General features: G+C 45.1%; 1 protein-coding gene across 8 annotated transcripts in view; it reads right to left on the reverse strand.

The window, feature by feature from the left end:
• EZH1 (enhancer of zeste 1 polycomb repressive complex 2 subunit) overlaps positions 1–20687 on the reverse strand; it is a 29429-nt gene that overhangs the window by 2305 nt on the left and 6437 nt on the right. For 6 of the 8 annotated variants that reach the window (XM_053660098.1, XM_037148929.2, XM_053660095.1 and 3 more), the window contains 17 exons: positions 16516–16643; positions 16266–16394; positions 14968–15087; positions 13745–13865; positions 12572–12748; positions 11313–11415; positions 10697–10860; positions 10223–10314; positions 7272–7452; positions 6815–7011; positions 4783–4874; positions 3807–3847; positions 3217–3342; positions 1829–2007; positions 1247–1342; positions 728–809; positions 148–228 (listed from right to left, as the gene is read on the reverse strand). In XM_053660098.1, the coding sequence (XP_053516073.1) occupies positions 148–228; positions 728–809; positions 1247–1342; positions 1829–2007; positions 3217–3342; positions 3807–3847; positions 4783–4874; positions 6815–7011; positions 7272–7452; positions 10223–10314; positions 10697–10860; positions 11313–11415; positions 12572–12748; positions 13745–13865; positions 14968–15087; positions 16266–16394; positions 16516–16632 (2098 nt within the window). In that variant the 5' untranslated portion in view covers positions 16633–16643. Of the gene's footprint in view, positions 1–147; positions 229–543; positions 627–727; positions 810–1246; positions 1343–1828; positions 2008–3216; positions 3343–3806; positions 3848–4782; positions 4875–6814; positions 7012–7271; positions 7453–10222; positions 10315–10696; positions 10861–11312; positions 11416–12571; positions 12749–13744; positions 13866–14967; positions 15088–16265; positions 16395–16515; positions 16644–20687 lie in introns of all 8 variants that reach the window. The other 2 variants (XR_008390629.1, XM_053660092.1) reach the window with 2 other exon arrangements.

Here is a 20687-nt window from a genome sequence, read left to right on the forward strand (position 1 = left end):
GATGGGGGCTCAAAATGGTATCAGACATTAATCATGATTATCTCTGGACAAAAAGTAACTCAGCTAAAACGAGTAAATAATGGATAGAAATCATAGAAAATGAAGCATACATTCCCCAGCCCACCTCCCACGCCACTGGGAACTCACCTTTGGCATAACAATTGGGGTTCACTGAATGGTTTGCAAATCGAATTTTGTTTCCTTTCCGGGTTGCATCCACTACGAAATCTGTGTAAAGTAAACCGAGGAAGACTGTGAGCTCGCCAGGCCAGTCCATAGCTTCTTGAGCCTGAACTTAAAATCAATCACACAGTAACGAAAACAAGACAATCCAGTGGGATTCTGAAGCCCAGTGTACTAGTAGGAGCTGGGAAAGCAGGCAGCATGAGAATGCAGCTTAAAAGAAAAAACAAAAAAGAATGCAGCTTCATGCGGGAGTACTCCCCGTGGGCCCCCCCTGCTGGAATTGTGGAGCTCCTGCCCTCATCTGGGAGGGGAGATTTCTGAGGTGTGAGTGCTCAGTGCTCCGATTACAAACACAACCTGGAGATGGAAGTTCTCCCAAAGCAAGTGAACTGTGGCGCATGGTGTCTCTGAGTTCAATCTCACCACCTTGCTCTGTGCATCTGTTGGAAGATTCAGAGCTGACCTGAACCTGGACCATGACAAGGCACATCTGGTAGGAGGACCTGCTCAAGACCACCTTGGGATGAGGGGGACTCCGTACCATTGTTGAGGTTGAAGAGGAAGCTGGACATGTACTTGTCATAGACCTTCCCTCGTCGATCAGCCTCATCCTGAGAGATGAGCTGCAGAGACAGAAAAGGATCAGATGGCGGGGGGGGGGGTGTCAGGCTGTCTGCTCAGAGCACGGAGCCCTGTCCACAGACAGCAGTCGGGAGTGGTGGTGGTGTCACATACTGAGTGTCATGAGGCAAATTGCAACATACTGAGCTCGGGGTGTTTCGTTTCAATCCCTACCTAGGCTGGCCAGTGTGGAGGCTGAAAAGAGCCATCCTCCCTCCCTCCCCGCCTGCCCCTCTTGTATGGCCTGAGCTGCCAAAGAGATGAAGAAGAGTGGTTTGTTTAAGGACTGCAAACTGTTCCGTGGGATCCCGCAAGAGGCCATATGAGAACTCACTGAGTTATTTAGAGACTAATTCACAGAAGTCTGGACCACAGAAAATCAGGGTTTCTCAACAGCACCTCCCCACATAAGAGTGTGGGCCAAACCGATAGCACTCACCTCCCCACAGTATTCAGAAATGAACTCATTCTTCTGCACAGACTCCTTAATGAAGGTGCCCCATCCGGCCACATCCGAGGGGGCCAGCAGCAGGTGCTGGGGAAGAGAGACAAACCTCAGACTAGGGTGTGGGTGACGAGGGGTATCTGTGAGGTGTGCATGTGGACAGTGGGGGGGGGCAAGGTGGAAAGAGCTAGCAACTGTAACAGGATCTGAAAACAGAAAAAGACCTCGGCCACCCTATTCTGGTGGGAGGGAAATAGAACGTGACCCTCTTCCTCTAGACCTGGGCCTTTCTGAACCTGAGTCTACGGGAATTCACTGCTACGTGTCCAGTAAAAATGGACATCAATGACCAGTCCATCCTCTCTGCTCCTTTCCATTTGGCCAGTTCAAGGTGTCACTTTTCTAACCCACCGCTGGGAGAGAAACTTTATTAATTCAGTAAACGTGTGTCTTTCAGGACTTAGCAAGCACCTGCACGTACAAACCCTCTAAGGAATCGGTAGAAACAGGCTGCTGGGGTCCGGCCAGCCCTTCCCGCTGCATCGCCCAGCCCAGAATCCTGAGAAAAGCCCTCACCTTCTTGAGGCCCCTCTGGATGCTGCAGTTTTTACAGGAAACCACTTTGCAGTCCCAGTGTTCGGAGGCCCCACAGGTGAGACACAGGTCGGGGTCACACTCCCGCACGGCCAGGTAGCAAGGGCACTGCTTGGTGTTGCACTGGGTCTTACAGCGGCAGCCAGGAAAACGGTTCTGACCTGGGCGGGGCAGCAGGTAAGGTTGGGGGAAGAGCTGGCTAGTGCTGGTCAGGTCTGACTCAGGGACAGCAGAGAAGTCAATATGACGTGTTCAAGGATATTTGGTAAAATAGGAGAGAAGTTCCCTGCCCAATAACCATACACTCAATTTTTTTCCCAATGAAAACGGAGCACTATCCAACATTCATGCCTGAGAATCAAACAGCAGGTTTAGCCCTGGCTGGTGTAGCTCAGTGGATTGAGCACGGGCCTGTGAACCAAAGGATCGCAGTTCAATTCCCAGTCAGGCAGGGTACATGCCTGGGTTGCAGGCCAGTTCCCAGCAGGGAACGCACGAGAGGCAACCATACATTGATATTTCTCTCCCTCTCTCCTTCCTTTCCCCTCTAAAAGATAAATAAATAAAATCTTTAAAAAATTTTTTTAAAAAAGGTTTCACTGTGGACATGTAGTTCCCTGAGATCCCCCAACAACGCTCTCCCTCCTCCTTGGGGGTGGGGTTTGGAAGGGAGGTGGGTAGTACCCCAAAGAAGATGAAATCAGTGTTTTTCACTGGGAAACACTCAACATCAAAACAAGTCATTCTGAGAGCCGAGTGCATCCGTTCTGTGCCACCCTCCTGCACCCCTGCCCCCCAGTCCGAGCGCCCCTCTTCTGTGGTTAAGACTGGTATCTGGCATGGGCTGGAGGCATTTCCAGCACAGCTGCCTGGGCACTGAGTTCTGCAAGGGCTGCCAGCACACTGCTTTGAGGGGGAAGGGCATGGTGGGATGAGAAGTGAGAGAAGCGCTTTTAGCCTCCATCCTACCGTTTGCTAACAACCAGACCAGCCTGATATTAAAACTCCAGATATTAAACTAAACTGGACACAGGCAGAACTGTAACCTGTGTATGTTATAAAACATTCTGGAAAGGGAGGCTGTGACTGCTCCATAAGAAAAAAGATCCTCATGTTTCTTAATTCTGCCCTGGAAGGTGAAGTTGGGAAAGCGTCTGATTTCTGTGTAATTGCTGTTTTTAGAACCACAGAGGTAAGGGTTTAAAAAAAAAAATGACATTTCCAGATCTTCAGTCTCTTGTAGAATATCAGAAGCACAGCAAACAGATATCAGAAGACCCCGTAAGCAGCAAAAGGCACAGGAGGTTGGGCAACCTGAGCGGCACCGAGGGTGCCGTTTGCCAGACATGGGGAAACGGAAGGGCCCTTACAGTCTGGGTTGCACTGGCAGAACTTCTCACAGAAATTCTGGGTCATGATGCAGGGGCAGGTGCTGTCACAGGGGCGGTCTGGGTGGTCGCAGGGCTGGTAGTTGTACACCTGGGTGGAAGAGTTATCTAGGAGAGAAGAGAACAGACGAGGACACTGCAGTGGCCACGCTCCCTGACTGCCCTCCCTCCCAGGTGTCCAATGGCGCTGATTCAGAGTGCCATTGGACACACATTTAGTGCCTGAAATGACAGGCAACCCTAGATGATGGTTGTTCATAAGCTATGATGGGGTGATTCGTTTTGTGGGGAAAGTGTGGAAACAGTCTGGGATTATAGGGCAGCTCTTTGAGCACTGAATGAAGTCTACACTGGAAAATGGCATACTATGAAGGTCAGAGGCCACAAAGCCCCTAACTCTACCTCCTAAGAGATCTTTGCAGCTGCAGTGAGAAGCTGAGCTGTTCTCAGCTGCTGCAGAAAAGCTGCAACCTGCAGACGTGGTAGATGGCCAACAAGTGCAGCTGCAGGCCGGTGGAGGGCCACAACGGTGAGACCCAAGCTGAACTGCAGAAGGCCATGGTGGGACCTACCTTTCTTCAGCTGGATTTTCCTGCAGTGTGCAGCCCACAGCCTGAAAGAGAGAGACAGGGCAGGTTGGGGTCATGGTCCTGAGGGACTCTGCAGATTCAAGTAGAGGACAATGTGACCTACTCTGAGGGACTGTGCTTTGGTAGCTGAAGAGTGTCCTTCCCAGTCCCTGCACGGGAGGCCTCTGTTCTGGCACAGAGAGGCCAGAGTCCAATCCATCCCAAATGCTGCTGGACTATGCCTCTAGACTTAAACATAAACAACAGTCCCCACCCTTAACAAAGAAACATACATAAAACAAGAGACAAAAACCCTCTAGTCTATTATAATACTATTGTTTCTCCCTCTCCTTGGCCTTTGGGGAGAGGAAAATGTGGGGGGAGTTTCAAGATGGGGAGGTAAGAAGGCTTTTTGGGAATATGCTCTGAGTGAAGAAACTGAAAGGGAGCAGCCATGGGGATTCCTCCTGTATCTGGAATCGGTGTTAGTTCCTTCCTTCAGTAGGTGATAGTCACTAGGGAACCAAGCCAAGCAGAAAGTCAATTTAAAAAAACAACAAACAACTTCGACCCCTACGCAAAGGCTACCTAGATGGTGTTATTGTGCAACTTAGATAAACAATACAGGTGCCAACAACAAGCCGAAACAACTCTGGTCAGGGCCGAGAAGTGGGCACTGTGGTGAACTAATCACCAAACGAGGAAAATGGCCTCACGGTGGAGCAGTGAGGCTAGATCTCCTCCCACTGGCCAGATTAAGAGAAAACCAAACAGTTATCTCATGACTCTCAGCATCCAGGGCTGGGTGAAAGGCTGGCCCGAGGCAGAGACCCACAGGGAATGCTGAGCAGACTGGCCCTCGGTTGTGCAATGCCAAACGGATGGGCAGCGGCTAAAGAGGGAGGCAGATGGGAAGTCTGAGGGGAGGGCAGAGCCCAGGAACAGCTTGTCCACAGAAAGTCCTTTGTCCCACCCTTGCCTGTGCTTTCTTTTCTTCTTCTGAGAGGGGTTCATGAGCTCATCTGTTGGCAGCTTCAGGATAAGTGATTCTTTGACTGCAAACTGAAAGACCTGGAAAAGAAATCCAACAGGGCCTGTCACTCCTTCTTGAGCTAGGTGGTCACGTAAGTGATCCAGCCAGGGGAGGGGTTTAGGAGGGTGCTAGAGAGCTCCAGGAAGCTGACTGAGCATCTCTATAGTCAGAGAGAGTCAGGGTGACAACAGCTCTGAAGTTCTCATGAATTTATCTTGACTTGAGAAAGGGGAGATATTGAACACAGTTAACAGCTTTTGTGGTTAGTAGCTTTCACCTATTGCTCTACCTACAAAGCCCTGCATATGGGCTTAACAACAGTACCCTTACGAAGGGCAACTTTGTGTACCTTGTATGGTGAATGTAAGACCTGACACGCGATGGGAGACCCCCAAAGATCGGAATTATCTTCTAAAGGGCAGGCCCCTTATAGTATGGGACTCCCTGGCTGAGTGTTCTAGGAACCCATCTGCACCAGTGTGGCAGCTGGCGTTGTTGTGAAAGGCTGAGTTCAGCTTTGGTGAGGTTTTTTTGAAGACTCTTTCAACACATTTGCCCATTTCATAATGGGCAATTTATGAGTGCACCTGCCCACGCTGTGCTGAGTGTTCAGCAGTTTTTGACTAACAACTGCATGACCCCCGGGCTCCACCCTCCCTATTCACCCGATCTTGCCCCAAGCAACCTTTTTTTTTGTTTCCTTGTATGAAAAAAACCCTCAAAGGGAAACATTTTGCCAGTGTGTTAAGAGGTGAAATTAAAAATGGCAGAAACACTAAAAACCATCAAAATCAAGAAGTTCAAAAACTTTTGAGCAGTGGAAAAAAGGCTCAACAGGTGTGTTGCATTAAATGGAGAGTACTTTGAAGGTGACAGAAGTTTAAACATGTAAGAATAAGTAGACAATCTTTTATCTATAATTCAGGGTTTTTTTGAGCCCCCCTCGTCTACCAGTACTAGCTCCCTCTGCTGGTATAAAGATGTCAGAGCCTTGACTAGGAGAAGGCGGGTTCCCTTTCATTGTGCTTCTTCCTTTACAGCATTCATTTGTAGCTCTTTCCCACCCACACCACCTCCTTTTTGGTTACAGGCCCTTTTGAGATTCTATGAAAAGTATAAATCTTCTTCTTAGGAAATATGCATGAAAACTGTTTGGCACCCACTTTGATAGAACTTTAGGTTAAGAACCTGTGTCTCAGGGAAACAGGTCTAAGCTCCGCAATGAGAGCAGTGGGCACTTCGACTCACGGCTCTACTGCTCTTTCTAAGTAAAGGGAGCAGGAAGATGAGGCCACAGAGACTCCTCCAGAAATTAGGGAGCTCTGTGGGCAGGGCTCAAGCCCTGGTGCTCCTTTCTTTGTGGACAGACTGGCTTGGTCACCTGATTCACGGTCCCTGTTCTAGTTAGTATCTCTCCGGCATTCTTGTCCTGACTGCGGAGCATCAGTGGCTACTGTCAAGCCGTGACTCTGGTGACAGTATGAGTGAGCGGGGTGAGATCTAGGCCTGGCTTTGGGGGTGGTGATCAGAAAACCCCGTGGTAAGACAGCTGTAGATAAAGCAATGAGGAGGCTGATGGAGGGCGCAGCAGCTGCGGCTAAGGAGTAGGAGTACACTAGGTAAGAACATCCCCAGAAAGACCCGGGGTCTCTTCTAGAAAACCGATACACATTTAGAAGAAAAAGCAGGAACCAAAAGAAGAAGCTAAAAGTGTGCTGAAACATTCAGAAGAATTAAATGGTGGTTAAAGATAGAAATGAAAAGCCAGCAAGGAGGATGGCAGGTCCCCAAGCACTGCTAGGCCCGGCCTCCGAGGGGGGCCGTGTCTGGAGACTCACTTCATGGCCTAGCAGCACAGGCTCACGAGGGCTGAGCCCGAGAGCTTTGCCCAGACAGGCGGGCCCACGAGACAGCAAGGGCTGACAGAGTGGTGCACGAAAGGAGGGCCCATCTCACTCCGGCCACTTTCAGACAGTACCTGCTTGCACGTCTTAGTCCCCAGGAGCCTCGCTATGGAACAGAAGTTGTTGAAGTAGGTGCCATGAAAGACACGAAAAAGAGACTCTTCAGCCCCAGTCCACTCCACAGGCTCCGAGGGCGCTTCCACCACACAGAGCTGGGGTGGGGCCGGACTCGCCTTCTGTTTTGTGGGCGTCTGGCAGCGAGAGTTGGCCTCTAAGACAGGAAGGAGTAAGAGAAACGAAGAAGGTGCGCTGCAGCTGTCATCGGGACTTGGCCACAAACTCAGAAGTACATTACTTAAAAGCAGCACAGTTAGGAACAAAAATAATATTCCCTGTATCCAATGCTTATAGGTAAAGTTGTGGAAAAATTAGCAATTTTATAAAACATAGTAATGGTAAGTGTTTGGAGGTGATCCCGGGTTCATCCAAGTCCTTGGGTGGGAAGAAGAGATCATTCTCTGCTCACAGTACCTGAGGAGCTGGAGGCCCAGTCATTGCCCGTGTCCCTGTCACTGTCCCCTTCTTTAGTCTCCGCCACAGCAGAGGCTGAAGTGTTGGAGCAGGAAGCGCTGACCATGTGGTGCCTTCGCCGGCGACGGCCAGAGCACTTGGAGCGAGGGTTGTGCAGCATGGCGTATTCCTTTGCGCCTTCCTGCGGCAGACGGGTTGGAGACAGAAAACCTGAATGGGCCCAGTCGCCGTGTCTATCCCACCGCCAAGAAACATCTTCATCAACCCCTGTGCTCACGTGCGGCAACACTGTCTTTCTAGTTTGTTTGCTGTCCCAGATAAGTGTGACCACATAACAGCCGCTCAGCAAACACCCTAAAACTTAGTAACTTCCACCTCTTTGTGAAAGAGCTGCCCTACAAAGTGATCTTAAAAAGATATAATCTATGCATCTTCCACTTTCCAGTGAGCTGTATCTAAAATTCATTTGCATATTAATTGTTCGAAATTTGAGAACACGTTCTGCTGTAGATGAGGTAATGAGGTGGGGAAGGGGGAGGAACCTGCTGGAGGGTATATAGCTCATTTTTCCAGCGTGGGGACCAGGAGCCACACTGCTCTTTACACTCTACTGCCTTGCCTCTGTTTCAACAAAACGTGTAATTGCTGAATTTGTATAATATTACTACTTAATTTTGGAACTTCCTTTTAAATCAGTGTATCAAACTTGGAAGAATAATTTTCACTATTTTATAGCTATGTTTTTTTAATCCTCACCCAAAGATATATATTTCATTACTTTTAGAGAGAAAGGGAGGAAGAGAGAGAAACATCCACGTGAGAGAGAAATATCAAACGGTTGCTTCCCATACGAGCCCAGACTGGGCATCGGACCCATTACCTAGGGATTCGTCCTGACTGGGAATTGAACCTGCAACCTTTTGGTTATGGGATGATGCTCCAAACAACTGAGTCACACCAGCCAGGTTTGCTTTTCAGGTTTGCTTTTCTCTTCTCTCTCTCTTTTTAAAGATTTTATTTACTTATTTTTAGGCAGAGGAGAAGGGAGGGAGAAAGACAGAAACATCAATGTGTGGTTGCCTCTCATGTGGCCCCCACTGGGGACCCGGCCCTGCAACCCAGGCATGTGCCCCGACTGGGAATAGAACTCGCAACCCCCTGGTTCCCAGCCCGCAGCCAATTCACTGAGCTACACCAGCCAGGGCTCTTTTCTCGTTTTTTAAAGACCAAATAACTATCATTCAGCTTCATTATCTATCTTCTTACCCCACTTGGTTCCCAAAGACTTATAGCTGTTTCTGAAAACTAAATCTACATGTAAAGGATGAAGATTTACCATTAATAAGGATATCAATGGCAATTCCAAAAGTGTCTTTTTTTTAATGCGTGGTTGCTTCTCACACATCCCCTACTGGGGACCTGGCCGACAACCCAGGCATGTGCCCTGACTGGGAACTGAACCTGCGACCCTTTGGTTTGCAGGCCATGGCTCAATCCACTGAGCCACACCAGGCAGGGCTCAAAAGAAAAGTTCTGAATTAAGTGAATCTGGCATTATGTACCTATGCTAAGATGTGACATGCACAGTATCACTTATATTTTTCCTCAAAATATTTAACGTGAGTATAATGAAGCCTCCCAAGCTAATTCTAGCTTTATGGGAAACAGGGGGCAGAGTAAAAAGTTAAATAGCACCAGAAGGAAATGACAGACAGATCCAGAATACGGGACATCCTACAAGACAACCAGCCTAACTTTTCAAAAGAAAAGAAAGAAAGGTGTGATCATCTAAGATTAAAAAAGACTGAGAAACTCTGGTAGGTACGGTACCTCAGTTGCTTGGAGCATCATCCCAATACACCAGGGTTCCAGGTTCAATTCCCAGGCAGGGCACGACCAAGAGGCAACCAGTGAATGCATAAATCAATGGAACAACAAATTGATGTTTCTCTCTCAAATCAATAAATAGATTTAAAATAATAAAAGAGGTTGAGAAGATACAATAACCAAATATGATGTATGGACTGTATGATCTTTGATTGAAAAGATACCAGCTATTCCTGGTTCCACTAAAAAATCTGAATATGTAACAGATAGATGATGCTATGGAATTCTTGTTAATTTTCTTAGCTGTGATATCCAAGAGAATGCCTTATTTTTTGGAGATGCTTGCTGAAATACTTAGCAAACAAGCATCACAATGTCTGCACTTATTTTCAAATGGCTCAGCACAAAATACATACACGCAAATATAGAAATAAAGTCAATATGAAAAAAGCTATTAAATTGAGGACACAGGTATCTTCCAATTTCTTTGCATAACTGAAAATTTTCTTAATAAAAAGTTTAGGGAAGCCCTGGCTGGCATAGCTCAGTGGATTCAGTGCGGGCCTGTGAACCACACGATCGCGGTTCAATTCCCAGTCGGGGCACATGCCTGGGTTGCAGGCCAGTTACTAGCAGGGGACTCATGAGAGGCAACCACACACATTGATGTTTCTCTCCTTCTCTCCTTCCCTTCCTCTCTAAAGATAAACAAAATCTTAAAAAAAAAAAAAGTTTAGGGGAAAACAGTCCAGCATTTGAATATGCACTGACTTCTAAAAGTAGTAAAATAGAACGTGTGCATATACATTTCTGTAAGTTAAACATAAACACACAGCTCAATTCAGACAATACAGCTTCAGGCTCTGAAGTCTGCATACATGATAACCTGGGGCAGGAAAGCCATCAGTGCTCTTCAAACCTCACCCCGTAAGACCAACTCCGAGGCCCCACTGCCTCCGTATCTGGGAGCGCCTTCAGAGCTGAGGTCCCGTTTTATTTGTACTCTACGACCCCCAAGTGCTATGTACTGCCTCACTCGGTTTGTGTTCCCAGGGGCAGAAAGCCCAAGGAGCACTTCCTGCTCGAAGAGTTAACAAGGGTAGAACGGCTTCAGAACGACGTACCAGCAGAAGGAAGCAGTCCGTGCCGCATGGCTCTGGTTCAATCTTGATCTCTTTGTTCTTGCGTTTATACACATTAGGGGTGGCGTGGAAAGCTGGAAAACACAACAGTGTCCTGTCTCCAGTGGTTTGCTCCACTTGGCAGGAGAGGGAGGAACAGAATCGCGTTAGGGAGCCAGTGTGGGAGGATTTGGATATAAACAGCTGCCATCAAGGTGCACAGAATTTAATCACTTCCAGTACCAACACAACCCTTTCAAGCTAGGAAGCATTAGGAAACAATGACATCAATGATTATTCTGTCCTGACCCTGCAAAGCGCACTGCACTACAACTCAACATGTAAACACAGAGTGGTCCTAAGTCAAGCCACCTTCAGAGTGGAAGCCAAGAACTCCGTATGACAAACTAAAATAAAGAGAAGGAAATAGTGACTAGGAAGGGAAAACAGGAGAGCATTTCAGAGCAGCCTACTCACGGTGAAGGAAGCAGTCGTATTTGAAGCAGCGCCGGCAAAAAAGTGTGTGGAAGGAGTGCAGTGATTGCTCCCGCTGCACGGACTTGGCATTGGGGCCATCGATGTTGGGCGTGCACTGAGGGGGCAGTGCATTGGGGTCGGACATCTCTGTTAGCTCCCGATACCTATTTAAGAAAAGAGAGGTAAGAGTTCCTTCCAAGACACTGTCTCCACTGGGCAAACACAGATTGGGTGCTGAGAGTCATCCAGGTGCAGTCAGCCAAGAGAGCGTGGGAATTCGTAGGAGGGACATTGTACAAATGGTGTACAATGAAGTTGGTATGACGGGTGGGCATATGTCTGAAAGTAGGGGAGGGGAAGATCTGATAAGGATGGTGCTGGGGTCACTCTCCAGAAAAATGGCAGAATTATAAAAGCTCTCTGCCCAGACTTACTCGAAATCCAGGGACCCTTAATGTGGAAATGGGTATTTCAGGGTAAGCCAAGTAATAATCAGAAGTGTGGGCAAATCCTCATGCACTTACCATAAATAAGGCTTCCTACTAACCAAAGTGCAGGCCTGAATAAAAATTTTGCCCGCTCACTCTACATGGCCTGAAGGGACAGCTTTCCCTACCTCTCCTTCATGTCATCTGGGACACCATTCTCAGGGAACATTGAAGCAATTGCACTGAAGATCATGTCATTTGGGAACTGTTTCTTGGAACTCTTTTTGTTGCCTGGATTAAAAAAGACAAAAAGCTCCTGAGTGCTATCTATAATTAGAATATGCAAATGAGACTATTTGATGATTTTTCCTTTTATCACAGCATTTTGATTAGAGCTGGTTTGTAAATCTAACCACTGGCTGTTTAGAAATAGCCTTTAAAGAAAGTCAAGGCTACCTGGACTTATCTGATAGGCTACCAGTAAATAAAGAAATCAGAGTCATTTATACATTAACAAAATTCACTGCCTTAGATAGATGCTGGAGATGAAAACCACAGTTTTTATGGAGACCTGAATATACCAGAATCCAATCATAATGTTGATGCTGATAAAACAAGACTGGCCCTGGCTCTTGTGGCTCAGTGGATAGAGTGCTGGCCTGCAAAGTGAAAGGTCACTGGTTCAATTCCCTTCCAGGGCACATGCCTAGGCTGCAGGCCAGATCCCCACTTGGAGGCATGTGATAGGCAACTGATCGATGTATCTCTCACACATCGGTGTTTCTCTCCCTCTCTTTCTCCCCCCTTTCCCCTCTCTCTAAAAATAAATAAATAAAATCTTAAAAAAAAAAAACCCCAAGACTAATATTGTATTATAACTTATAGTTTTACCAAAAGAGACACTATGTCCCTGGACATACGGCATAATTAAATAATGTGTATAATTAAACATGAAATAATTAAATATTAAAAACATGGAAAAATGCTCATAAGGTTACATAAAAAAGGGAAACAGAATTATATATGTGTGTATGCACACACGGCACAATCCCAAATTCACATAACACAAACAGGTTGACATGTATGTACTTAAAAATGACATATATTTAAAATATAACAGTGTAATAGTATTATATACACACATTTTACATTTCTTTAGGTCTAGAAGGAAATCTTAATGCTGTTTATTCCTAGGGAGCAGGATTACGAGGTAATTTCATTCTGTTCTTTGTAACTTTTCATGTTTTCCAAATACACCACTTTTATAACGGAAGTGGAAACTGCACTCTAAGTTCTACTTCTTCTCAGCTGGGTTGCAGCTTCGTGAGTGATTAGTCAGCGGTCACTGTCCTCATTTTAAGTGAACCAACACCAGCAGTGACTCTATTTCCTCCTTCTCCCCTGTCCCCGTCACTTTGAAGGATAATAAGGAAGCAGTGCTGTTTACCTTCGATAGCATGTCGTTTCCTCTTCCTTGTCACTGGCAGATCTTCTTTGCTGTCATCTTGCTTTCCATCTGAGGTGTCATTGTGCCCCTCTTCCTCCTCATCTGAGTATTGATTCAGGGCATCGACCAACTCCAGAAAAACAGCATCACTAATGAGGACAGACCCAGGGATCATCTCTGAAACATAAGGATTAAATGGAGGAGCAGTGGTTGTTTCATCTGCCATCAGTCCTCCTCGGAAGGTCTTCTCGTACTGGCTCCCGAGGCCCAGCTGGGTGACGTGTGTACATGTTTACATGGAGGGAATTTCGATAATTTGACAGGCTCACACACCTGCAACAGTTCAGCTGACTAGAGTGGGAAATTGAGTTATAGGCTTTATTCTTACTGGGTTACTTCACTTCTACAGTCACAGGTCACACTGTATTTATGGTCCAAAACCTCAGAGAAATGTGCAAATAATATAAGTGGGACAGAAAAAGAATGATACAATGAAAATGTACTTGATTTTGCTGCTAATTGGCCAGTAGTGACTTCTTTGAAAAAGACAGCATTTTTTTCTAAAATCGTATTATATGAAGTTACACTACACCTTAGGAGAAAGTCTTTGAACACTAGGGGGCGTAGAGGATAAATGCACTTCAACAACATCTTATCAGCGCCCACAATTGTCAAAAGAGCAGGTGAGGCTACTGGTTTGCAAATCCATGGGAGTCTCTCCCCATCTCCCCACTTCTTGCACAATGACAGCATTTTCCAGAACTACTAAATCCAAATGACCTTCTTCTGGGAAAGGCAGGATATCATAGCCAACTTCTGAGATATCGACCTCGGGGACATCGGGATCAGGGCCGTAGAACAGAGTTCAGCTCACTGCCATTCTCGGAGAATGGAAAGTGAAGAATCAGTGGCCTAGGATGGATTTATAAAAAACTTCTAAAATCAAACCAATTGTACACGTAACTTTCTCCTGTCACCAATTACTATATGATCCTTTTCTGTCCCAACTCCTTTTAAAATTTAACTGGAATATTTTTAATATAAAACTATTCTGAGCCAGGTGACTACACTGGAATGTTCTCTAGTGTGCGCATTGCAAGGCAGCAGATAAAAGATGATGATGGACCAAAGAAGAGGCACAAAGTTTTCTCCCAAAGAGCCCAGCACCACTACCTTCTTCACCGTGGACTTTCCCATCGTAGTTATTGATCAGCTCTTCAATGAAAGTTTCATCTTCTTCTTTCACCTCATCTCCCATGTAGGGGATATTGCACAAAACAGTTTCATCTTCTACCTGAAATCAAACCAGATGTGATTCGTTCCATGAATCCACTATGCAGCTCCTCTTTTCTGTTTAACTAAATCTTTGCTGAGCTTTATTTGCTGCTTGAATCTCCTACAAATGCCTGTGTTCACAGTTCCCCGCATTTTGAAAACTGGCCATTGCTCTGGCCAGGTGGCTCAGTTGGTCAGAGCGCTGTCCTGGCACACCAAGGTTGCAGGTTCATCCCTAGTCACAGCCTATTCAAGCAGCAGCCAATGAATGCAAAAACGAATGGAGCAACAAATCCATGTCTCTCCCCTTTCTTTCTATTCCCCCTGCCCTGTCTCCTCGAAAATCAAATAAAAATAAAAATATATACTTAGTGGGAATGTCAAAATCAATCGCAGTATGAACTACAAATATTTTCTGGCAATAAGCAATACTAATAATTTTTTTCATTTTTTGGTTCAGCAGAGAACATAGTCATTCTCAAATCCTCAACTATCAAAGTAAAGTTACTCTGAACTTTTATTTTAAGAGAGGATTCCCTTTTGTAAACCTATATCCCATTCTAGTCAGAAATGTTATCTGTCGCCAGGCAGATGATAAGCAATGGCAGTATGAAGAGAAGACTGCTTATCGGGACCACAAATGACCCCGGCAGGAGTCAGCACAAAGGCCCAGATGAAAGGACTGTGGATCCCTGTGCACCTCATTTAGCTCAGGTGCTTTCACAGCATCTTGCCTTTAGGGGATTCAGAAAGGACTAAGCCATGGGCAGGGAGTTGTCAACCTGCTTAAGCCTCAAGTGTTTTGATTTAGACTGCATTTAACTGCACAGAATGTTACAAAATTGGGCCAGGGTAGTAAGGAAAAACTGGAGTCTTGCCCAGTCTCACTCATTCAAAAAAGAACCAGCACTAATGCAGGAAAAACCTTAGAGAGCACATCTAACAAGTTAGAACGACTTGCAATCTACTTTTCAGAGTACATAAATTACAAAAGCATTCTGCCCTGCATGTCTAAGCTTTGTTAAGTGTACTCTGACAATATTTATCTTAAGAGGAGTACCAGCATGTCAACATAAAAAATTGCAAGAGTTTAAACAACTACCAGTGCTTTCAATACATACCATAAAGTTCTGCTGGAGAGGGGACCAGGAATACATGATGGGAACCAAGGCAACTGTGTTCAGAGACCTCATTAACATGTGCTGGCTTGCAAATCCCGGGAAAATGCTCTCTATGGTACACTGAAACATAAACAACAACATGGAGAGGGGGAAGGCAAGGACGCAGCCCAAGACAGAATCAGAGTTTCCTTCCAAAATGACCCTAGTAGCCTTCCAATTCTTTCACATAAGCTAAATGTTTTGTGGCAGTCAGCTCCTAAAACGAAGCACTGCACTGTAAACCTGTGGAAAGCAGGACTGTCTCTAATTCACCTCTGCATCCTCTACCGATCCAGCACAGTGCTTCCCATACTCAATGATGTTTATTCAAATCCCACACCTGCTTCTTATTTCGACCTAAAACTGCTGGTCTCCTTGGGCTGCGAACAACAGTAAAGGGCCTCTGAAAGTCCTATGAGGAGGCACAGGAGGAAGTCTTCCTGAAGACCTAAACTTTAAGACAGCAGACACCAACCAAGCTGCACAAGTGACGCAGACAGTGCAGGGGAAAGCAAAACAAATCATAGTCATATCCTGCTTTGGGAAACAAAATCACTCTCAATACACTGCCTGCTTTTTGTATTTTAAAAATAGTATTGCTCTACAAAACAAGAAAACTTGTTCATTTCCAATCAAGGGTATCTCTCTGATCGCTACCCTCCTGCCCATTATCCAGGGCACCCCTGGACCCTTTTCCAGTGTCAACGTGCTGAAGGTGCCTAACCAGGCACAAAAAGAGGCTGTGTTAAGCCTGGATACAGAACCCAGGAAGGTAGACACCACATGTCTTGTTTTTCTTTTTTTCCTAAATAGGAATAGGTAGAGAGAAAACTTTATTTATTTATTTAGATTATATTTGTTCATTTTTCAGAGAGAGAAGGGAAAGAGAAAGAGAGGGAGGGAAACACCGATGTGCCAGAGAAATATCGATCGGTTGCCTCTCCCACGCCCCCAACTAGAGACCTGGCCTGCAACCCAGACAGGTGCCCTGACGGGGAATCGAACAGGGGCCCCTTCGGTACACAGGCTGGCGGTGCTCAATCCACTGAGCCACACCGGCCACAGCCAAATGTTTTGTTTTTCCATGAAAAACCTGTGATTATGCTCATTAAATGAGAACAACAGACAAAAGTTTCTGCTTTAAGCTACAGAATTTCCATCCTCGTTATTCAAAACTGAGTATAACCGCTGTGTCATTATCCTTATTTTCTAATCACAAATATAAGAGAGGAAGGCTGAGCTCAGACACCCGGAAGTACCTTTTTGAGAAAAGGATGCCCACTCACAGGCTTCATCAACTGGACAGGCTGAACACGAAGCTTCTTCCATTCTTCATTGAGAATCTGGGTTTTTTCTTGAACCTTTGCAAAATTTGCTACATACAGAGCCTAGCAAAGCCAAGAAAAAAGTTGTTAGGATTTTAAGAGAATTAAAAAAAAAAATTCAACCCCTCCACATAGAATCAATGTATTAAAACACAGAGACTTTCACTCAGGAATTATTCTTTACCTTTGCGCCCATGTTTGCCTGAAGCCGTTTCAATTGTCGAAGTCTCATGTATTCAGACTTAACTTTTCTTTTCCAGTAAGTGATACATTTGGAAGTTGGTGGGTTTGGTATATCCATTTTGCTGTAATCTAACAGAGACAGGGATGAGAAACAGCACTTTACTGCCTCAAAATAAAGCATTCCTCAAATTCAAACACGGTCAGTTCTACTTTCATCCCCGCTACATTTATTCATAAAGACATACATTTAAGGAACCCAAATCTATGAGTTCAACACAAAGTTTCAATTAGAAGATTTCCCCTGATGGGAAAATCTTTTAATTCCTGGTCTCATTACCAAAGAGCTTACCCTTTGTCTTCTTGTGACAACTTGTTTTTAATTTTGTGGCCAAGAAGTTCTCTCATAGATATTTAGGAGCTTGAATTACTTGGAAATTTTGAAGCCTACTCACTACTTGGAGTAAAAGAAATGTTCAGCAAGAATGAAGTCAGGATCAAAGGGGTCATGGAAAGACCCGAGCTATAAAACTGCATCTGCTGATGAACCGCGTCACACCCTCAGCAATACAGGAGGATGTGACAACAGCCCAATTTCACCTCCAAGTCAAACCCAAGACATATGGAAATATGTAACGCTGGCAATAACTTTGTGTTTAAGAGTCACAGTGTTAAAGAAGTACTTATGTATAACACACACTACCTACCCATAGAAGGCAAGAGAAAGGGCTGGGTTTTCTAATGTGCCTTCTGTTCTTCAGAGGAACAGTAAGATATGAAGGCAAAACAAATGTTCGGGTTTTCAAAAGAGAACAGAGAGTGGTCTTGAAGTCAGTGATCCCACTGTCTCAGCAATACTAGATGCTGATGTCGGGAGGGTCCTCTATTCACTCAATTCTCTCCTTCCAGTCACGTGTACAGATATAGTCTCGCAATCACCAAGTTCGCGATTCTGCTTTTCTGAACCAATTTCTAGGCTCAGCCTGCAGCCCCATCAATTATTTCAGGGAAAGAACAAATATTACGTACATTTAAAAATTCAACAAAACCTACAGGATTATGTTTTTACTCTATATTCACTATTTAGGTTTCCTAGAGAACCACCAGTTCAGCTCACTTAACCTAATATTTTAAGTTTCTGAAAACACTCCAAGGAGCTAGGAAGAGCCAAAATTTGAAACAGAAACTAAAGTTTCAGACTCTGTTTTTTAAAATTTCTTTAAAAATATTTTCTGGACTTCCACCAAGACGGAGGTTTAGGTGGATGTGCCGTGCCTCCTCACACAACCAAGTTTAGGGACAACTAAATATTAGCATCAGAAAACACAACCAGAACACGGAAAACTGAACTTTTCGGAAGTCCGCCAACAACAAATTCTTCAGCCCAACCGGTAAGGGGCGAAACCGACGTCTAGTGAGGAGTTGCAAAGGAGGGCTCGGTCGGACCTGGGCGCGGAATCCAGACGCGCGAATCCAGACGCACGGGTTCCAAACCCAGGATTGGACCTAGTGAGCGACCGAGCAACCCACCGGGTGAGCGACTGCAGAGGAGACAGTGGGGAGGCGGTGCAGCGAGTTGACTGCGGTTGCCTAATTGCGCGCGAGCGAGGGAGTGGGCGGTTGGACCGGCTGCGGCTGCGGCAGCGATAGAGGGCTCCGCCATTTCCCCCGCTCTGACCACGCCCCCACATACAGCGTCACAACCCAGCGACCTGGGACTCCAAGGCGCCGCTTCTCACATTTAAAGGGCCAGAACAGACCAAAAATGTCGCAGGAAGACCTCAAAGCCCCAGAGATAAATCTAAGCGACGAAGAAATAGCAAAACTCTCAGACGCACAGTTTAAAACACTGGTCATCAGGATCCTCACAGATCTGGTTGATTATAGCCACAAATTAGAGAAACATATGAAGGCTAAATTAATGGAAATGAATGGAATTCCACAGGAAACCCACAGCGTTGAAAAGGAAACTGGGACTCAAATCAATGGAGTGGACCAGAAGAAACCAAATAATGGCCAAACAGAAAAGAGTCAAGGAGCAAGAATTCAAAGAAATGAGGAGAGTCTTAGGAACCTCCAGGACATCTTTAAACGCTCCAATATCCGAATTATAGGGGTACCAGAAGGGGGAAAGACACAACCACCAGTGGAAAAATTATTTGGAACAAATAATAAAAGAAAATTTCCCCAATCTGGCAAAGGAAATAGACTTCCAAGAAATCCAAGAAGCCCAGAGAGTACCAAAAAAGTTGGACTCAAGAAGAAACACACCAAGGCATATCATAATTACATTAGCCAAAATTAAAATGAAGGAGAGAATCCTAGAAGCAGCAAGAGCTAAGGGGACAATCACCTACAAAGGAATCCCCATCAGACTGTCAGCAGATTTCTCAAAAGAGACCTTACAGGCAAGAAGGGACTGGAAAGAAATATTCCAAGTCATGAAATCTAAAGACCTACAACCAAGATTGCTCTATCCAGCAAAACTTTCATTTAGAATGGAAGGACAGATAAGGTGCTTCTCAGATAAGACCAAATTCAAGGAGTTCATCATCACCAAGCCCTTATTATATGAAATGTTAAAGGGACTTATCTAAGAAAAAGAAGTTAAAGAAACATGAACAGTGAAAGAACAACAAGCTCACAGTTATTAACAACCACACCTAAAACGAAAGCAAACTAAAAGAACAGCTAGATCAGGAGTGGAAATATAGAAATGAAGATCTCAAGGAGGGTTAGCAACAGGGGAGTGGGAGGAGGAGATGGGGGGAGAAGGTACAGAAAATAAGTAGCATAGACAGTAGATAGAAAATAGATCGGGGGGGCAAGAATAGCATGGGAAATATAGAACCTAAAGGACTTGAGACACATGGACATAAACTAAAGGGGGGTAATGGTGGGGTTGGGGGGGCAGGGTGGAGGGGAATGAAGGGGGGAATAGAACAACTGTAACAGCATAATCAATTTAAAAAAATAAATTAAAAAAAATATTTTCTTTTCGAGTTTACTATTATATTTCTTCTAAAGAATCATTTTTTAATTACTTGCTTCTTCCCACGAGAACTGACAGCACAGACAGGAAAATAGCAAAACTGAACCCACTGCCACGCACACGCCACAGCCCAGTCGTGATGATCACACTCACGCCCGGGGACTTGGTTTCACTTGCCGGACCAAACAGACTGACGTAATGCTATCAGAAACTTAGAGGATAAATGAAGGAAGGAAGGAATAGTAAAAATGCAAGACAGACTCACTGTTTACTATAAACTTAACTGATTCAAGTTTTTTTGTTTTTTTTTTTTAATCTTTAGAGGGGAAGGGAAGGAGAGAGGGAGAGAAGTATCAATGTATGGTTGCCTTTCGTGCGTCCCCTGCTGGGAAGTGGCCTGCAGGGAACCGGTGTGCAACTCCAGTATGTGCCCTGACTGGGAATCGAACCGCGATTGTCTGGTTTGTAAGCCTGCACTCAATCCACTGAGCTACACCAGCCAAGGATGATTCAAGTTCTTAAAAACAGAATTCCCTGAGTTAAATATTCTCTCTGGAAGAAGGAAAAAACAGCATAAACTAGGAATTTGAATCTCAGAGTGTTAAAATGCTGGGTTATAAAAAAAAATTAAGCTGACCCGAATTTCTCTCCTGCGAATTGCACCGCCTCTCTTCTCCCTCTTTTCAATATTTCTCATTCTTCTATGGAATGGGGCCAAAAGAGGGACTCTGACTGATACAACTATTTATGAACACACACCACACTCCCACGTAGTATTAAGTAGTTGTTCATATAATTTCTGTAGGACAAGATTAATAGTCTACTGCAGAAAATGAAAAAATGGTTCAAACGGAGGACACGACTGCCTCCTTGAGAAACCTGCAGCTACCCTAACTGCGATGTTGGGCAAGTGGCCCAAATGTTACAGATCACGACCCAGTGAGTCTTCGCAAATGCCTCAAAAACTGGGTTTTAACTCCCTTTCTCATTTGTTTTGGAACTCATTTCCCTTTTTGGTATGGTGAGTTCAGTAGTTTGCTGCATTCATTTAAAACTGGAGATCAAGTAATAGAAAAAAACATAATTCACAGCTGCTAGGGTGTGTGTGTGTGTAGACTTCTCAGAGTAGACAGCCACAGAAAAATATCAGTATTTTTATTTAAGGAGTTATAACTGCAAATGTG

Source organism: Artibeus jamaicensis, unplaced genomic scaffold (assembly GCF_021234435.1).
Source record: "Artibeus jamaicensis isolate MK-2021 breed Jamaican fruit bat unplaced genomic scaffold, CSHL_Jam_final contig_2259, whole genome shotgun sequence".
Lineage (NCBI taxonomy): Eukaryota > Metazoa > Chordata > Mammalia > Chiroptera > Phyllostomidae > Artibeus > Artibeus jamaicensis.